General features: G+C 44.4%; 2 protein-coding genes across 3 annotated transcripts in view; one reads left to right on the top strand and one right to left on the bottom strand.

The window, feature by feature from the left end:
• LOC141047167 (uncharacterized) overlaps nucleotides 1-19,485 on the top strand; it is a 549,720-nt gene that overhangs the window by 274,734 nt on the left and 255,501 nt on the right. The window lies entirely within an intron of this gene.
• The window catches only part of LOC141047061 (uncharacterized), a 105,185-nt gene continuing 89,449 nt past the window's right edge, over nucleotides 3,750-19,485 (bottom strand). For both annotated transcript variants that reach the window (XM_073541991.1, XM_073541992.1), the window contains exons 2-7: nucleotides 17,183-17,314; nucleotides 16,880-17,053; nucleotides 16,674-16,797; nucleotides 16,496-16,590; nucleotides 15,853-15,943; nucleotides 3,750-5,947 (exon numbers count right to left, since the gene is read on the bottom strand). In XM_073541991.1, the coding sequence (XP_073398092.1) occupies nucleotides 4,674-5,947; nucleotides 15,853-15,943; nucleotides 16,496-16,590; nucleotides 16,674-16,797; nucleotides 16,880-17,053; nucleotides 17,183-17,314 (1,890 nt within the window). In that variant the 3' untranslated portion in view covers nucleotides 3,750-4,673. The remainder of the gene's footprint in view (nucleotides 5,948-15,852; nucleotides 15,944-16,495; nucleotides 16,591-16,673; nucleotides 16,798-16,879; nucleotides 17,054-17,182; nucleotides 17,315-19,485) is intronic.

Here is a 19,485-nt window from a genome sequence, read left to right as displayed (position 1 = left end):
GTGGTTTCCTCCTATTTCTAGCATGTTTATTCCCATACGGTATATATTGTGCACAGGTCCTATTCAGGATGCTAATAAACGTCTCCCATTTTCTTTGTGTATTTTTATGTCTCAGGATATCGTCCCAGTTAATTGCACCAAGATCATCTCTCATCCGTTGGATATTTGCCTTCCTGAAGTTTAGTGTCCTTGTAACCCCTCTACTACACATCTTATTAAAGGATACATGAAAACTTATTAATTTGTGATCACTATTAACCAAGTGACCCCCAACCCTTACATTTGATATGCGGTCTGGCCTGTTGGTTAATATTAGGTCTAGCAGTGCCCCCCCTCTTGTTGGGTCCTGAACCAGTTGTGAAAGGTAATTGTCTCTCATCGTTGTCAGAAACCTATTACCCTTGCTGGAACTGCAGGTTTCGGTTCCCCAATGTATTTCAAGGTAGTTGAAGTCCCCCATAATAATGACTTCTCCTTGAGTCGCTGCTTCATCTATTTGCTTTTTGAGGATATTCTCTGTTGCTTCCATTATTTTTGGAGACTTATAACAAACCCCTATCAGTAATTTATTATTTTTCCCCCCTCCCCTTATCTCTACCCACAGGGACTCTACATTTTCATTAGATTCATATATATTATCACGAAGGATGGATTTTAAGGATGATTTTACATATAAACACACGCCTCCCCCTCGCTTATTTGTACGGTCATTTCTGAACAGACTATAGCCCTGTAAATTAACCGCCCAGTCATGGCTCTCGTCCAGCCATGTCTCAGATATCCCCACCATGTCATAATTATGCTCCAACAACATTAACTCCAATTCCTCCATTTTGTTGGCGAGGCTTCTGGCATTAGTATACATGCACTTTATGTATCTCTCTGTACCTCTATTCTTTCTTAAATTATTAACTGTTCTAACCCCACCCCCCCATGCCACCCCCACCCCCAATTTCATTTTTTTTGCCCAGGTCTCTAGCTGCACTGTCTTCCCCTCCTATAAAAGGAATACCCTCCCCCCGTCCCTAGTTTAAACACTCCTCCAACCTTCTAGCCATTTTCTCCCCCAGCACAGCTGCACCCTCCCCATTGAGGTGCAGCCCGTCCCTAGCGTAGAGCCTGTAGCCAACTGAGAAGTCGGCCCAGTTCTGCAGGAACCCATACCCCTCCTTCCAACACAAATTCCTGAGCCACTTATTAACCTCCCTAATCTCCCGTTGCCTCTCTGGCGTGGCACAGGAAGTATTTCCGAAAATACCACCTTGGAGGTCCTTGCTTTAAGCTTACAGCCTAATTCCCTGAAATCATCTTTAAGGACCTTCCACCTACCTCTAACTTTGTCATTTGTACCAATGTGCACCATGACCGCTGGATCCTCACCAGCCCCTCCTAGTAATCTGTCAACCCGATCAGCGATGTGTCGGACTCGAGCGCCAGGTAGGCAGCACACCGTTCGACGATCCCTGTCTTTGTGACAGATTGCCCTATCTGTTCCCCTAATAATTGAGTCTCCCACTACCAGATCCTGTCTGGCCTGCCCTGCTCTCCTATTTCCCCCCCTTGCTGGAGCAGACACTCCTCCGGCTTTCAGAGGACATGCCTTGCTGCAGCAGTGCTACTCCTGCACTAACACTCCCCTCATCTGCCAACTTAGCAAACTTATTGGGGTGTGCCAGATCAGGACTAGCCTCCCTGGTGCTCTTCCCTCTACCCCGCCTTCTAACTGTCACCCAGCTAGCTGCTTCATTGTCCTGCAGCTCCAACCTAGCATCCCCCCCCTCATCTATCCCATTGAGCGTCTGCTCAGTGAACAGAAGACTCCTTTCCATATTGTCTATGGATCTCAGTGTTGCCAGCTGCACATTTAGATCCAGTATCTGGGCTTCCAAATGCACAACGTGCTCACATCTCGCACAGCAGTATGCACCCTCGACCGGCTGTTCAAGGATTTCATACATGCGGCAAGACGTGCACTGGATGGCATTGGCAATAGTGGAGCACATCCTAATGGGGATTGCAAAAGACAATACGATAAGCAAAAATTAATTAATAAAAAAAAAAAAAAGTATTAATAAAATATAACAGCAATTCAGTAATACCTCCCTTGGAAACTCCCTAAATCCAAAGTCACTGAATCTCAAGTCACACACTTACCACAGTTCGCACTTACGCTCAGGTCACACTCAGCTTGTTCACACTCACTCAGGCAGAAGATTTAACAGATTTTTTTTTTTTTTTTCTTTCTCTTTAGACAAAATGTGGGTGCTCTAAGTTTTGTGCATTATTAAACAGAATGTCATCTTGGATTATGCAGGTTGAGAGGTCACAATCAAGAAATTATGTTGTAAAGAGCTTCTTGGAGTGTCTTAGTGTGGGATCACTAATCTCCTGGGACTCAAAATGGAAGGAGGATCAGCATGTTAGAAGCATTATCTCCTATCCAACCGACTACCTATTCGCAATGTTCTGTCTTCAGAAGTGGCGTACCTTATCTTCCTGCAAAGTGGGACAGGAACCTATGTGATGTGGATTGGTGCGGTTCTTGTGCTTCAGCAACAGGTGTAGTCACATCTGTCCCACGTCCTCGGCATCTACATGCACCATCGTTAGCACCTCCACTACTCTGTCCCTTACCTCACGTATTGCAAATTTTCTAATTGCTAGGTCTCTGGAAACCAAGTTTATTTTTAATTTAAAAAATAAAATTGGTCACCAGCAGCAGTCAATGCATTTTTTTTTTTTGGTTAAGGTCACCATAATGTAACACAAATCACGTAAAAGTGTATGGATAACAAATTAAATTCAGAAAAATTTCTCAACGCTTATTTGGAGGGTTATGTACCACCGAAAAGCACCACAAAGCCCATAATACTCTATGGATAACACCCTAGTCTATTTTTTTTACCCCCCCAAAAAAAAAAGATTGTGGTCAACTGCCGCTGCTATATATTTAGCAACTGACTGCAAAGCACTAAACCCTGCCTAGAGACTATATTCAGCCACCCCCCTGCTCATGCAATTGTCCCTTGCTAGGATAAATGCGGAATATATCTGATACAAACAACAAAGCACAAGATTAGCCCTGACAAGGACTGATAATATGATGCTTCAGCACCAGTATCATCACTACAGGGCTCTTATTTGTTATACTGTGCACACACAGGCCTGTACATCCACTCTCTTCCTCCAATAAGAACTGTCCCTGAGCTGTGCATTGGCGTCAATGTGCCGAGCATGGCCCCGCCTGTTCTTTTATAACCCCTGATTATATAATGCGGCCAGCCAATCACAGTAATGCCACTACTGAGATGGCTATGGCATTACAGTGACTAGCAGGCAATCCCATGCGTGTTTATTGGCTGTGTAACAGACACCAAACATGTGGAGTGGGGATTCGAACTTCAAATCCAAGCAATGACTAACGCTCACCAAGTATTTACAAGCACCCAGATACTCACGTGATATCAGAGTATCACCAAGCACGTTCGCTCATCCTTAGTAATTATCATTTCACATTTAATTGTACGACTATCTGTTATGTTTTTGTACAATTTGTCAATAACATATGTAGTGTCTCCCAGTCTGAGTTATTTGTGATGGTCAACAAAATACAATTTTCTAGTAATTTTTCACACTCTACTGTAGGTATGATAATGGTTTCTCTCGGTGTGGGTTTTTGATGTTTAAAGGGGATGTCCACTACTTGGACAACCCTTTCTAACTGGAAAAGGAAAGATTTCAAAAGCAAGTGCATTCTTAAACTTGGTTCATTGTCTCCACTCTTGGACATATCAAACAATAAGAGAAAGTCAGAGAGTAGTGGTGGCCCTAGCTTCTTGTTGATGTTCAATACATCCGAAGGCAGGAACAGTGAAGCCAGCGCTGATTTTATAACAACCTCACATGAGCCCTGGGAACATGAGTGCCAAGGCCACTGGAACGACACTGGAACAAGGGAGTATGAATATTTTTATTTGAAATAGGCCAAACATGAGGAATGACAAGGGGTTGTCCTAATATGCAAATAAAGTCCGTGGAGCCTCAATTATGAGTCTCAAACACGGGACTAGCCAGATCTTCCTCCAGGGACTGGTCTCCCTGAGGTCAGTGATTGTTTTGTGATGTTGGTCTACTAGGCATGGCTCCCACCTAGCCAGAATCCTACTCCTCACTGATGAGGGGCAACACCCCGAAACAGCTGTCTGTGGATGGATACCTGGCCTTGGTATTTCCCTTGTCATATCTGTAAACTCCTAAAGAGCTGGATATTGACTTAAAGGGCCGCTTAATATGGTGGTAATGGTGGTATCCGAAAGGAGCCACTCCTTGGCTGGGTCCTTCCCTGGATGAAGATCTGGCTAGTCCCGTGTTTGAGACTCTTAAATGAGGCTCCACGGACTTTATTTGCATATTCGTATTTCCCAGGGAGCAATGCACCTAGGATTTCACTGATTGAGCGCCTTTGCCAGCTGCTGCAGTGTTTTCTTTGACTGGTCTCCCTGAGGTCAGTGATTGTTTCGTGATAAGGGGTTGTCCTAGTGATGGACAATCCCTTTAAGAAATACATTTTTGGTTAAAACATTTCCAACATTCTGAATATGAAAAAAGGCTTCACCCCATTTGTGACTTTTCTGATGTTAAAGAGTTGATTTTAGTGTAAAACATTTCCTACATTATGAACACAAAAAAGGCTTCACCTCTGTGTGAATTCTTTTGTGACTAAGAAGATATGATTTCCTTACAAAACATTCCTTACATTCCAAACATGAAAAAGGCTTCTTTCCTGAGTGAGCTCTCTGATGCCTAACCAAAACTGATTTCTGATTAAAACATTTCATACATTCTGAACATGAAAAAGGCTTCTCCCCTGTGTGGGATCTCTGATGCCTATCCAAATCTGATTTCCGATTAAAACATTTCCCACATTCTGAACATGAAAAAGGCTTCTCCCCTGTGTGGGTTTTCTGGTGTTTAACAAGACTGCATTTCTCGTTAAAATATTTCCCACATTCTGGACAGGAAAAAGGTTTCTCCCCTGTGTGGGATCTCTGATGCCTATCCAAATCTGATTTCCGATTAAAACATTTCCCACATTCTGAACATGGAAAAGGCTTCTCCCCTGTGTGGGTTCTCAGGTGGCTATCAAGATTAGCTTTCCGGTTAAAACATTTCCCACATTCTGAACATGAAAAAGGTTTCTCCCCTGTGTGGGTTCTTTGGTGTATAACAAAATTCCCTTTAAAGTTAAAACATTTCCCACATTCTGAACAGGAAAAAGGCTTCTCCCTTGTGTGGGTTCTCTGGTGCATAAGCAAAGATGATTTCTGACTAAAACATTTCCCACATTCTGAACAGGAAAAAGGCTTCTCCCCTGTGTGGGTTCTCAGGTGCTTAACCAAAGACGATTTCTGATTAAAACATTTCCCACATTCTGAACATGAAAAAGCCTTCTCCCCCGTGTGGGTTTTTTGGTGTATAACAAGATTCCATTTCTTGTTAAAACATTTCCCACATTCTGAACAGGAAAAAGGCTTCTCTCCTGTGTGACTTCTTTGGTGTCTAACAAGATGTGATTTTTGCTTAAAACATTTAACACACTTGGAACAAGAAAATGTTTTCTCCACTGTGTGAATTTTTGGATGTTTAAGAAAAGACTTTTCCATGGGAAAACTGTTTCCATATTCTGAACATGAAAATTGCTTTTTTGATTTTGGAGTATTTCTGTTTTTAATGCTAATTTTGTGACTCTGATTTTCTTTAGTTGTCTCTAATGAATCAGAAGACAGGACTTGTTTCATAGGATCAGATGAGAGATCTTTGCTGTGAAGGGAAGATGGTATATCTGGAGTAATGGCATTCACTTCAATTGTATCCTGTGTAATCTCAAGATCATCAGATTTAAAAATTGAAGATGTCAGCTGTCCCCCTGATCTCCTGGTACAGTCATCTGCCAAGATATAAACCAGTTATTTTTGAATAAAATATCTTTGAATGTCATTTAATATTTCTACTTAAACTGTCTGTAAAAATGGCAAGTTACATAAAAATAGTGAATTCTTCACCAAGACAATGACAGTTCACAGTCTAATAGAAAATCTCATAGGACAAACCAGTGGAGGGTGGTGTTCAACTGTTTGTTAATTCAGCCCCCCAAATAAGAAATAAAAAGCCACAAAGAAACGTTATGTTGACGAACATACTACCAATAAAAACTTCCATTCCTCTCACAAAGAACAAAGTCCCCACTCAGGTCCATCATCTGTCAGGGGAAAAACAGAGGTTTCCACATTATTAGTGGCTCAAAGGCTCTTTAAAAGTAACATGGCTTCCATTAAACAATCCACTAATAACCACTCTCCCAAAGTCAAATCTCCCCCTCGCTTCTTAGCCTTTCAGTGTGCCCAAACCACATTTAGCATTGATGTATTTGGCATTGCTATAGTGAGAAGAACCCACTTCATTTATGGTGTGTGTCTCCTGGAGCACAATCTGGGCACTATGTGATGGGTAATAAAATGGCATATTTGCATTTTCTTTCTCCCAAATCCACTGAGTGCTAATTTCCGGAAAGTGCCTGTGGAATCAATAATAGTCACTACTCCAAAAGATTAATTATCTGAGGGTTACAATTTCTAAAATGGAGTCACTTTATGGGGATTTCTACTGCTCTGGTTTTCTGAAATTTTTTCATATTGGGGCTTCTGCAGATGGTGTCACAACTCTTCTGAGATCTGCTTCTACGATGTCTGCTTTTGTCACCTGGCGTGTCCTTATTCACATGGCAGGTGGGGCTGGTATCAGAGTAAACATTGAAATCAGAAGCTCTGGATGATGTAGGCTCAGTTCAGCCACTAAGATTAGGGTGCCTGTGGCAAGTCGTCCCATCCAGTCTGGCAGTATGGGTGTATGTGCTGACCATCTGACGTAATCTGCTCCCTGATTCGGTCAATTTTATAGCACAAAATTCTACAAAAACTCAAAGCATATTGCCGGAATCTGCCAGATACAGCGTTGTTCTCCTCTAGTTGAGTTCCCTATGCTCAGCTCCCGGCTTGTGTATTTGTTTCCTGTTGTGATCCTGGCCTGTTTGTTGACTACTATTGCGTCTTCTGATTTTGCATTTTCCTCTGCCTTACTGGTTCTGACACAGCTACCTATTGTTCTTCCCATTTTACACCAATGAACAGCAGGCATCACTATGGCCCAAGCCTGGGAGGGGTCTCTATGTAAGTCCCTGGGATCAGGAAAATGGAGTAGATAGCACCAAGCCTGTTTGTGATGGCCATCTTTTGAGCTGCCAGGTGGCCACAAACACTGCTCATAATGCAAGCTATTCCAGTAAGTTCTGGATTCATAAAGCTATAATGGTGCTCCTTCCCTTCTCAACCCTGAAATGTGCCCAGACAGTAGTGCACAACCATATAAAGGGTATTGTCGGATTCAAGAGAAGTAGTTAAATAATTTGTGAGGTCAACCTGTTTGTTGTTCCCCTTTGTGAAAGTGAAAAAATTGGGGCTTATATTTTGTGTAGAATTCTATAATAAATTTTATTTCTATAGCGCTGACATATTCCGCAGCACTTTACATTTCAGAGGGGATTTGTACAGGCAATAGACATTACAGCATAACAATAATCACACAGATCATAACAGATGCCAAGAGGAATGAGGGCCCTGCTCGCAAGCTTACAATCTATGAGGAAAAAAGGGGAGACACGAAAGGTGGGTGGTAACAGTTGCCCTGATTGTATGGATGTAGTGAAACCTCCACCAGGGGGAGCTGGTGAGGGAAGAGAGGTTATACACTAAGAGCAGCAACCCTGAGCAACAGCACAGGTGCCACAGGTAACGAGAGAGAATAGTCAGACGAACCGAGTCAGAAACTAACAGGAGCAGACGTACCAGAAGGAGCAGCAATACACGTAGTCAAAATACCAAAGCCGAGAGTCAGAAAGCCAGAACATGAGCACGGGGTCCAAAACGTGAGACGAAATACGTGGTCGGGGTACAAGCCAGGGAGTCAGATGCCAGAGAGGGAACGTAACAGCAGAAACAAATACCAAGAGACGGGGTCAGAAATCAGTCCGGGTCATACACGTGAATATCAGTCCAAGGCAGGAGGATCACCAGGGTACAAGGGTCAGCGGCTCTAAACTGCAAGCTTGAGCTATCACTAACACTGGTCAGCAGGCTGTGAGGGATTGAAATAGCCCAGCTAGCTCCAGAACGAGGCTGAGGAGATTAATCCCCGCATGACCAGTCCGGAGTGAAGACAGCAGAAGATAAACTCCGGACTGGACCATGACAGTACCCCCCTCTCAATGGGGGGCCACTGGACCCCCAGGCTTCCCTGGATGACGAGCGTGAAAGGCCCGGACCAACCGATCCGCATGGACCGAACGTGCCGGCACCCATGACCGATCCTCAGGACCGTATCCTTTCCAATGGACCAAGTACTGAAGTGAACGACGGAGCATACGAGAATCCACCACCTGTTCCACCTCGTACTCGGTCTGCCCATCTACCATAACAGGCGGCGGGTGCGAGGGAGACTCATCAGAGGAAGGCACCGATGGCTTCAGAAGCGCTTTATGGAACACATTAGGAATCCGTAATGACGGAGGCAACCGCAGGCGAAAGACCACAGGATTAATCACCTCTAAAATCTCATACGGACCAATAAACTTGGGACCCAACTTAGCAGAGGGAATTCTCAGCCTTATGTTTTTGGTGGATAACCATACCTTATCCCCCACCTGATAAGTCAGCCCCACCGAGCGTCGTTTATCTGCAAAAAACTTATATTTGCCCTGAGCCTCCCCAATGTTTCTCTGAACTTCCCTCCAAACCTCCTCCAACCGCAAAAAGGCTGAATCAGCCCCTGGACACTCCGAATCTAGTCTGGAGAATTAAAAAATTACTTAAAAAATGTTTATTTGCGCTAGTGATACCCACAATATTGTATCTCTTCAAGAACAAACATATAATATAAAAATATATGTGTGTAATTAACTTCCCCTTATAATCTAAAAAACCGCACAAGTAGTGCAACTAAATAACGCAAAATGAACAATAAATTAAGGAGGAAGCGGATAAACTAATATAAAACCCAACCGCTCCCCCACATAACAATGTGTAAAATTAGGTACACATAAATGCACCTTAAATTGGCAGATAATAAAATTAATCTCAATTCAAATAGCGCACATACCTATTCTGCTCCCCTGCTTGACTTCCTTGTAATCCAATAGTGAAGCGGCGTGGATAGAAAAAATTATAATCACGAAAGGACCTGGGTAAATGTTGCAAGATGGTCACCTTTAGTGATGTCCAAAATACTAACGGGCGATGCTCCGGCCGGTAGCAATCGCCCTGTCCACCGCTAATATTCCACCCGTTGACAGAGGGGCGAGAAGCGGAGGACGCTGTTTGGAGCCGGCAAGATACAGGACCTTGCGTGACGTCACAGTGACGGTCCTGTACCTTGCCGGCTCCAAACAGCGTCCTCCGCTTCTCGCCCCTCTTTCAACGGGTGGAATATTAGCGGTGGACAGGGCGATTGCTACCGGCCGGAGCATCGCCCGTTAGTATTTTGGACATCACTAAAGGTGACCATCTTGCAACATTTACCCAGGTCCTTTCGTGATTATAATTTTTTCTATCCACGCCGCTTCACTATTGGATTACAAGGAAGTCAAGCAGGGGAGCAGAATAGGTATGTGCGCTATTTGAATTGAGATTAATTTTATTATCTGCCAATTTAAGGTGCATTTATGTGTACCTAATTTTACACATTGTTATGTGGGGGAGCGGTTGGGTTTTATATTAGTTTATCCGCTTCCTCCTTAATTTATTGTTCATTTTGCATTATTTAGTTGCACTACTTGTGCGGTTTTTTAGATTATAAGGGGAAGTTAATTACACACATATATTTTTATATTATATGTTTGTTCTTGAAGAGATACAATATTGTGGGTATCACTAGCGCAAATAAACATTTTTTAAGTAATTTTTTAATATCATTCAGATAAAAGGTGGCATTATCTGTTAATTTGCAGCTGTTATACCCTTACGCAGCGCCACTGTTTTTCATAAGAATTAGTCTGGAGAATTCACCAAAATGAGGGTGAAACCCATAGTTGCCAAAGAAAGGAGAAGTACCAGTAGACTGATTGACACGATTATTGAAGGCGAATTCCGCCATAGGTATCATAGAGCACCAATCATCCTGTCTGGATGTGACAAGACACCGCAGGATCTGCTCTAAAGACTGATTGGTCCTTTCAGTCTGACCATTGGTCTCGGGATGGTAGGCCGATGAAAAGGTCAGACTGATGCCCAGCCTTTTACAAAAAGCTCTCCAGAATTTTGACACGAATTGCACCCCTCTATCAGACACCACACTGACAGGCACACCATGCAACCGAATCACATGCTCAATGAATAGCTTAGATAGAGTCTCAGCATTAGGAAGGCCCGTTAAGGGTACAAAATGTGCTTGTTTACTGAACCTATCCACAACTACCCAGATCACGGTTTTGCCATTAGAGGGTGGGAGATCGGTGATAAAATCCATGGACAGGTGAGTCCACGGTCTATCCGGAGTTGGCAGTGGCACCAATTCCCCGGCCAGCCGGTTGTGGGAGGCTTTAGCGCGGGCACAAGTTTCACAGGAGGACACAAAAGCAGTGACGTCAGAAGTCAACGAGGGCCACCAGAACAGCCTAGTGATGGCTTTACGAGTGGCCGAGATTCCTGGATGCCCACTCAGAGCCGAGTCGTGGAACTCCCGAAGCACCCTTAACCGATACTGGACAGGCACAAAGAGCTTATTTTCAGGTATGGATGGGGGAGCTAGAGATTGGGCCTCACGAATCTCCTGCTCCAATCTCTGGGACACCAAGGCCACCACCACCCCGCGCTGAAGAATGGAGGAAGGAGGCTCCGGAGGCGATACCGGATCTAGGCTGCGAGACAAGGCATCCGCCTTCACATTCTTGGAACCTGGTCTGAAAGTGATGGAAAACTGAAATCGGGAAAAAAAAAGTGACCACCTTGCCTGTCTCGGAGTCAGACGTTTGGCGGATTCGATGTAAGACAGATTCTTGTGATCTGTAATGACAGTGATACGATGGACAGCCCCCTCCAAAAAATGCCTCCATTCTTCAAAAGCCAATTTAATGGCCAACAACTCTCGGTTACCCACATCATAATTCCTTTCAGCAGAGGAAAATTTTTTAGAAAAGAAGGCACAGGGTCTTAAGTTAGTTAATGTGGTGGGCCCCTGGGACAACACAGCCCCCACTCCCACCTCAGAGGCATCCACTTCTACGATGAATGGTTTAGACAAGTCAGGTTGCACCAGTACCGGAGCAGTCATGAAACGTTCTTTTAACAAAGAAAACGCCGCCACAGCTGGAGCTGACCAGTTTTTAAGATCTGCTCCCTTTTGGGTGAGATCAGTGAGGGATTTGACCACTTGAGAGAACCCTTTGATGAATTTTCTGTAATAATTTGCGAAACCCAGAAATCGCTGAAGACCCTTGAGATCTCTGGGTTGCACCCAATCCACAATGGCCTGTACCTTCCTAGGGTCCATACGAAACCCCTCAGCGGACAGGATGACCCCTAGAAAGGACACTTCTTGAGTAAAAAATGAACACTTCTCCAATTTGGCAAAGAGTGAGTTCTCCCTGAGCCTCTGGAGAACCGCATGAAGATGACCCATATGACTTTGTCTATCAGAAGAATATATAAGTATATCGTCAAGATAAACAACTACAAAACGTCCAATAAAATCAGAAAAAACATGGTTAATGAAATTCTGGAATACCGCTGGTGCGGTAGTCAAACCGAAGGGCATAACCAAATTTTCAAACAGACCCTCAGAGGTGAGAAACGCAGTTTTCCATTCATCCCCCTCCCGCATACGGATGAGATTGTATGCTCCCCTGAGGTCCAACTTAGAGAACCACCTGGCCCCCGACAATTGATTGTACAAATCAGGTATCAGTGGGAGAGGGTAGGCGTTTCTTATGGTTATTTTATTCAGTTCTCGAAAATCGAGGCATGGGCGTAAACCACCATCCTTCTTTTTTACAAAAAAGAACCCCGCTGCCACGGGAGAGACAGATGGCCGTATATGCCCTTTACGGAGGCTCTCAGAGATATACTCCTTCATAGCAGCCCGCTCAGGGCCGGAGAGATTGTACAGCCGGGCTTTGGGCAATTTGGCACCGGGAACAAGATCCACGGCACAATCGAATGGGCGGTGTGGTGGTAGAACCTCAGCCACCTTTTCGGAGAACACATCCTTACAACCCTTTAGGTACTCCGGAATACCCTCCAGGTTGACAGATGACATAGACACAGTAGCAAGACAATTTTCAGAACACCCAGGTCCCCATTTAACAATATCCCGGGACCCCCAGTCAATAACTGGGTTATGCCGTTGCAACCAGGGAAACCCTAACACCAGGCCAGCAGGGAGGTTATCCAAAACAAAGCATGACATGCGCTCCTGGTGTAGGGCCCCCACCCTGAGGGTAAATTCTTTAGAACTGAAATGGAGACCATCCTTAGTGAGAGGTGTAGAATCAATAGCCACAATCTTTAAGGGAGTCTCCAACCTAACTGTCCCTAATCTACAGCGAGCAACCAGCTTAGAATCAATCAGGTTCAGAGATGACCCACAGTCTACAAAAGCCGAAGTATGGAAAAAGCCGTTCTCAACACCAAGTTCCACCTTTAGCAGTACTCTTGAAAAGTATGGAAAAGGTACCTGAGAGTCTGGGTGACCTCCACGATTATCACCCAGACTCAGCCGCTTGTTAGTCGGAGGACAGGAGGGGCATTCTTTTTTCCAATGTCCGGGATCTCCGCAGTAAAAACACAATTTTCCATCACGTCGCCGTCTCCTCTCTTTCTCCTGGGGGTTGGTGGCTCCCACCTCCATAGGTTCAGATGGAAGCAAAACATCAGGGTTAGCAGGGAAAAACGGAATCCCTCGCTGAGTAACACCTCTCTCCCGCAGTCTCCGATCCATACGGATAGCCTGAGTCATAGCCTCCTCCAATGAACTGGGAGGTGGATGGAGAGCCAGAGCGTCCTTCAAGCAATCCGACAGTCCCTTCCTGAACAGACATCTCAGTGCAGAGTCGTCCCAGGACACCTCAGTGGACCATCGACGGAATTCGGAGCTGTACCATTCGGCTGAGTGCTTCCCTTGCCCCAGACCCAAAATAGTGTCCTCTGCCTCCCTAACACGGTCCAGTTCGTCATAGATAAGTCCTAGGGCCTCAAAGAACCTATCTACCGACATCCGTTCAGGGGCAGTAGGGGGCAATGAAAAAGCCCAGGATTGGGGACCCTCCCTAAGTAAGGAGATAATCCCCACCCGCTGAGTCTCATCCCCAGACGATCGGGGTCTAAGAGAAAACCATAATTTACAACTCTCCTTGAATATATGAAATTTATCTTTTTCACCAGAAAATGTGTCAGGAAGTTTAACTGAGGGTTCAGGAGAGTGCAAAATAACATCTACAGAGTCACCTGGTGGACAAACAATATGAGAGGTGTTTCCCTGCATGGTCTTATTAGTCTCAGTCAGTTCTTTCTGTAAGTGGGTCTGAGACATGACAAGGGACTGATGATTCACATAAAAGTCCTGTGCCATCTGCGTCAATCTGGACACTTGATCTGCCAAGTTATGCAGCAGATCCATGGCCAGAGAAAAAAAAAAGCAAAATCCCGTTTAAATGTGTAGTTAGTGATAATGTAGTGAAACCTCCACCAGGGGGAGCTGGTGAGGGAAGAGAGGTTATACACTAAGAGCAGCAACCCTAAGCAACAGCACAGGTGCCACAGGTAACGAGAGAGAATAGTCAGACGAACCGAGTCAGAAACTAACAGGAGCAGACGTACCAGAAGGAGCAGCAATACACGTAGTCAAAATACCAAAGCCGAGAGTCAGAAAGCCAGAACATGAGCATGGGGTCCAAAACGTGAGACGAAATACGTGGTCGGGGTACAAGCCAGGGAGTCAGATGCCAGAGAGGGAACGTAACAGCAGAAACAAATACCAAGAGACGGGGTCAGAAATCAGTCCGGGTCATACACGTGAATATCAGTCCAAGGCAGGAGGATCACCAGGGTACAAGGGTCAGCGGCTCTAAACTGCAAGCTTGAGATATCACTAACACTGGTCAGCAGGCTGTGAGGGATTGAAATAGCCCAGCTAGCTCCAGAACGAGGCTGAGGAGATTAACCCCCGCATGACCAGTCCGGAGTGAAGACAGCAGAAGATAAACTCCAGACTGGACCATGACAATGGACCAGCCATAATATTAAGTGTGTAACAGTATGGATGCAGAGGGCTAATGGATGCATAAAGCATGTGGGAACATGATGCGGGGAACCTGGTTATGGTAATACTTTTGGCTGTGCCACACAGGGATAGATTAGGTTAATGTGTTGAGGTGATAGGCCAGTCTGAATAAATGCATTTTCAGGGAACGCTTAAAATCGTGGGGGTTGGGGACTAATCGTATTGACCTGGGAAGTGCATTCCAAAGAATTGGCGCAGCACGTGTAAAGTCTTGGAGACGGGAGTGGGAGGTTCTGATTATTGAGGATGCTAACCTCAGGTCATCAGCAGAACGGAGGGCGCGGGTAGGATGGTATACTGAAATTCTAAAATTTTCACTAAATAAAAGTGACACACGTCAGATTTGAAAAATGGGCCCGGATTAGAAACATAAAACTGGCTGCAGGAAGAGGCTATCAGAGTATTTTGGACACTAACTATTGTAGTAAAAACAAATCTACTGAAATGATCAAATTCAACAATCTTCATCAGTAGAAAATGAGTAACTCGTGGTGAAACCTCTCTGGGATAATTAGAGTATGGGGTCCGGTGGTTCTTGGCAATCCAAACTATCATAAGGGCAATTATCTTCTGTCAGATGAGTTTCAAGAAGAAATATTAGATAGTCAAAGATAAGAGTAGAGAAAGCATTAGTGATCCCCATTTCAGGAGAGATTGTGCAGTAATCTGAATTTCTTAGTATTAAAAACAGAATGTAATTTATGACGTAGAGTGAATCCATGAAGTCAGAGCTCGAGCCATGCCAACACATCTCCTGCAGGCGGGAATACATGTATATTACAGCCATCAGCCACGCACAGCTTAGAGATATATCATGGCACAGGTGTAATGTGTTTAATGTAGTTTATCGCAATACTGTTTGAAGTTAGTTAGTTTTAAAAGAAATTGAAAAGTCAGGATAAAGGGAAACTCTGTTGTTATTGTGCAGAAATTCACACTTGGCCTCACTGCACATTTAATGTTAGTGATCATAAAAGAGAAGTTTGGCCAGAAAGACTGGACCTGTTCTTGTAGGGACCATATGAGCACATTCAGTAGCACAGAAGGGAGAGAAGCTACATTCATCCAATAAAATATCAGGGATCTAGGAAGCCAACAGCATCATTACCTTCCACTTTCTCTTACAGACTCATCATAATATTTTTCTTTTACTGATTTTTTAACTTATCAGCACATTCTACGTGTGAAGTTATTTGTCTTTGTAGTTACAGATCTGGGCAGGTAACGGCGAGCATTTCCTCATTTCAAGGGGGTAGGTGGATCCTTCAGGCTATACGTTCTACAGAAAAGGGCTTTTAATGCCCAAAGTCATTTGAACAGTTTTGGGATGAGGAGAATGTTGTGATCTAGAGGCAAAATGTTGATCACATGATTGTACTACGGCCAGACTACATGACCAATAAAGCAGCCACAGTCGGTGACTGTGAAGAATCTGTGACTTCTCTACATTTAATGGTTACTGCTCACCTGGGTAGTCATATGTAGGAATCTTCTCTTTACACCACTCATCACCCCTCACATATGTCTCTGTAGTATTAATATGGGTCAGATCTTCACCCTGAAACAAATATTGTAAAAGTCACAGACAGATGGAGAAGTCACATCTATGATCAGCTCTAATCCTGCCATCTCCACCTTTCTTATTACACAAGAATAAAACATATAATAGGCAGGGAGGAGGGACAGGGAGTCTCCACGTGCGTAGTATCCAGGTGGAATCCAAGCGAGTTTGCTAGCATGTGTCAGGTGGGTGCCAATCCTGCTGGTGCATTCAGGAAACGTAGGAAATGGAAAGCATGTGTTTTCGGTGCACTGACCAGTTAAAATGGAAAAATTTTATTTGGACATGATTAAAAATAAAACATTAAAAACAACCTGACGTGTTTCTGGCGCAAATGTGCACCCTTAGTAAGGTTGTTTTTTTTATGGTTTTATTTTTAATCATGTCCAACTAAACTTTTTTTCAATTTAACTAGTCAGTGTGCTGGAAACATATCCTTTCCTTTTCCAAAACTTATAATATTGAAGGATAAAACAAGACTGAGCACAAGACCTTCACAGCCGTCTACACATCATAGGGGAGATCTCATGACACCTTCTCTCCATCTACCTGATGATCCTGAGGAACATTGGGATCTTCTTGTTTACAGTCCTGTAGAAGAGGACGGGGACATCTCTCTGGTGTTGTCCTCTTACTGGACAGAACTGGAGGAAACACATACAGGGACTGAATTCATTCTTTACATACAGATAATTATAGGCCGTGTGTATTTAGTCCTGTCTATTACCTGGTGATGTGAGGGGCTGGGGAACCTCCATCATGACGTCCTTGTACAGATCTTTGTGTCCTTCTAAATACTCCCACTCCTCCATGGAGAAATAGACAGAGACATCCTGACACCTTACAGGAACCTGACACATACAATGATACCGTCATCCCCCGATCCCTTCATAGCGTTACTGTATAATGTCCCAGCATTCCCAGCAGTGTCACCTCTCCAGTCAGAAGCTCAATCATCTTGTAGATGAGTTCTAAGATCTTCTGGTCATTGATGTCCTCATGTATCAGGGGGTGTGGTGGAGGCCCGATGATTGGGCACAGGGTTCTTCCAACAAACACAGGGTCCTGACAGCGCTCACTAGAGGTCTTCTTCACTACTGTGTAATCCTGGTTATGGAGAGACACATTAATAAATCTCACTACAGACATTTCCAGAGTCCTCACCTCTCCAGTTCTGTCCATCTGTTATTCCCATAGATAAGAATGATGTAATGTGACGTCATCAGAATCTCTCACCTCTCCAGTAAGCCGGAAGAGGATCTCTAGGGTGAGGTGTAATATCCTCTCCGCCATCTTGTCTCTGTCCATATTCAAAAATGCACAATTCGGAAAAAGATCTTCACTGAGAGGATCCGATATTGTAGAGACCTGAATGAGAAGATGAACCGATGTAACATCATAAAATCCTGTGTAATAATACAATTACTGGAGATAATAAGGGAAACATATGAGGAGATAGAGCGGTAAGATGTTGTATTTTCTAGTCTTGTATGGACTGGAACATAAGCTGAATTGCTGACTAAGGCCGGGGTCACACTAGAGAGGAATACGGACGAGTGAGAGGCGTTAAAAGCACGCATTACACACGGATCAATGATTCTCTATGGGTTTGCTCCCAACAGCCGTATATTTCTCGTCCGTATTCTACGGTCCGTGACAATCGCAGCATGCTGCGATTGTCAGCGTACTACGCCCGTAGTACGCCAATGCAAGTCTATGGGTGCGCAAAAAATACGGATTACACATGGACCACACGTGTGACTTGCGAGAAATACACAGGTCTTGTGGCTGGTGACAGGAAGTGGGCCAATCCATCATCAGGAAGCCTAGACATGCAAATGAGCTCAAAAAGCGCTCCAGACATCCAGGAAGTACACCTCCACGGAGTACAGCAGCGTCATGGCGCCATATTTCCTCAATGTGGAGATGCCTATTGTACTGGTGCAGGAGCGGCCAGAACTCTGGGACCAACGTGATGCCCATTATGAGAACCGGGCAAGAAAGGAGGCGTCATGGAGGCGCATATGTCGCCAGATGTTCCATGATTTTGGTGATCGGCCACGTGAGGAGCAGCAGAAACTGAGTAAGTACATGCCAAAAAATGATTAAAATTACCTCACATCAAAAAATGCATATAGAATCAGTCCCCCCCCTTCCTGTGCTTGTACTTTTTTTCCTCATGAGGCGGGTAGATTTTGATGTGACCCATGGTTTGACAATGCCATAATTTTGCCCAGGCCACAAGCTCCTCATCCTCTTGGCCAACCAAGTTATTAAGTGTAGTTACTTGATACATTAACTATTCTGACCCTGTGTATCTGGCCTGGATGCCCCAATTATATATGCCACCCTGGGTAGAAAGCACACCCCAGTAGGCCACATGCCTAGACTACTGGTAGCAAATGTGACCGATCAAATATGTAAAATTGAGAATATTTCCTGTCACATTGCAGTGGAAGATGTGATGAGACGCTGGCGCAGCATCCGCGATCAGTACAGGCGGGAACGTCAGCAGCGGTCCAGGAGTGGTGATGCGGGCTACGTCAAGCGAAAATACATATATTATGACCGCCTCTCCTTCCTCGCCCCTATTCTGGATCTGAGACCGTAAGTAGATACCTCACACCACATTACACCGATACTTTACAGGGCCAAAAATATTAATGTACTTTTGGCTCTGTTCTATTTCATAACAGAACTCAGTCCAACCTTACGGATAGAGGAACGGGCTCAGATACAGAGCCCATCATTGATCCTGTAGGGGATGAGGTGGCTGGCCCATCTACTCCCCCTACAAGAAGCATGGGTGAAGAATCCTCTCAGGAGAACCCATTGCCTGCGCCACAAACCCCACCACCTGGACCGTCTGCTGCTGCACCATCAGCCATACTGGAGGAGCAGGGCAACATGAGCAGCAGCCCAACTGGCCAGATCCGGGGCTCCCCAGAGCCTGTTGTAACAGGCTCCCGGTGTCCCACACGTGCCTGCTGCACCCACTCTCTGCTACACTATGACTGAAGGTATTTAATATAATAGTATATCTAATTATTTGCTCCCACCTATGCCACCTATGCTATATTGCCTATGACACAGTATCACTTTACCTAGGTTTTTCACTGTGGCTGCGTCAGATATGGTAAAAGGGGAGTACTTTACCCTATTGAGAGTGGCTGCAGCCATCATGCTAGGCAGTGTGTGACAGTTTCCCCTCCTTCCCTATTTATTTTGCACAGGGAGACATTTGTCCTTTTTATATGTTGCTGACCTCTATACGCACAATCAGCCATTTAAGCCTGTACTTTGTTGTGAATATTTTGTGCATTCATCTGCTGTGTGTTGGCATACGGCTGTACACATAGGACATATGTTTTTCTCCTTGCTTTGGTTATTTATGATTACCCTATTTATATTTTCACTGTCCCGTGTTCTGCTTGCTTCCATGTTGTCACTATTCATACTTGTCTAATAAAAATTAATAAAAAAATCTCTATGTTAATTATTTACCGTATATGGAGCCTCTATTGTATCAAGGAGTAATG

This window comes from Dendrobates tinctorius, unplaced genomic scaffold, assembly GCF_039654945.1.
Source record: "Dendrobates tinctorius isolate UK_male_01 unplaced genomic scaffold, ASM3965494v1 ptg000126l, whole genome shotgun sequence".
Classification (NCBI taxonomy): domain Eukaryota; kingdom Metazoa; phylum Chordata; class Amphibia; order Anura; family Dendrobatidae; genus Dendrobates; species Dendrobates tinctorius.
Note: the sequence above shows the minus strand (reverse complement) of the source record. Positions and strands in the feature narration are given on the sequence as shown.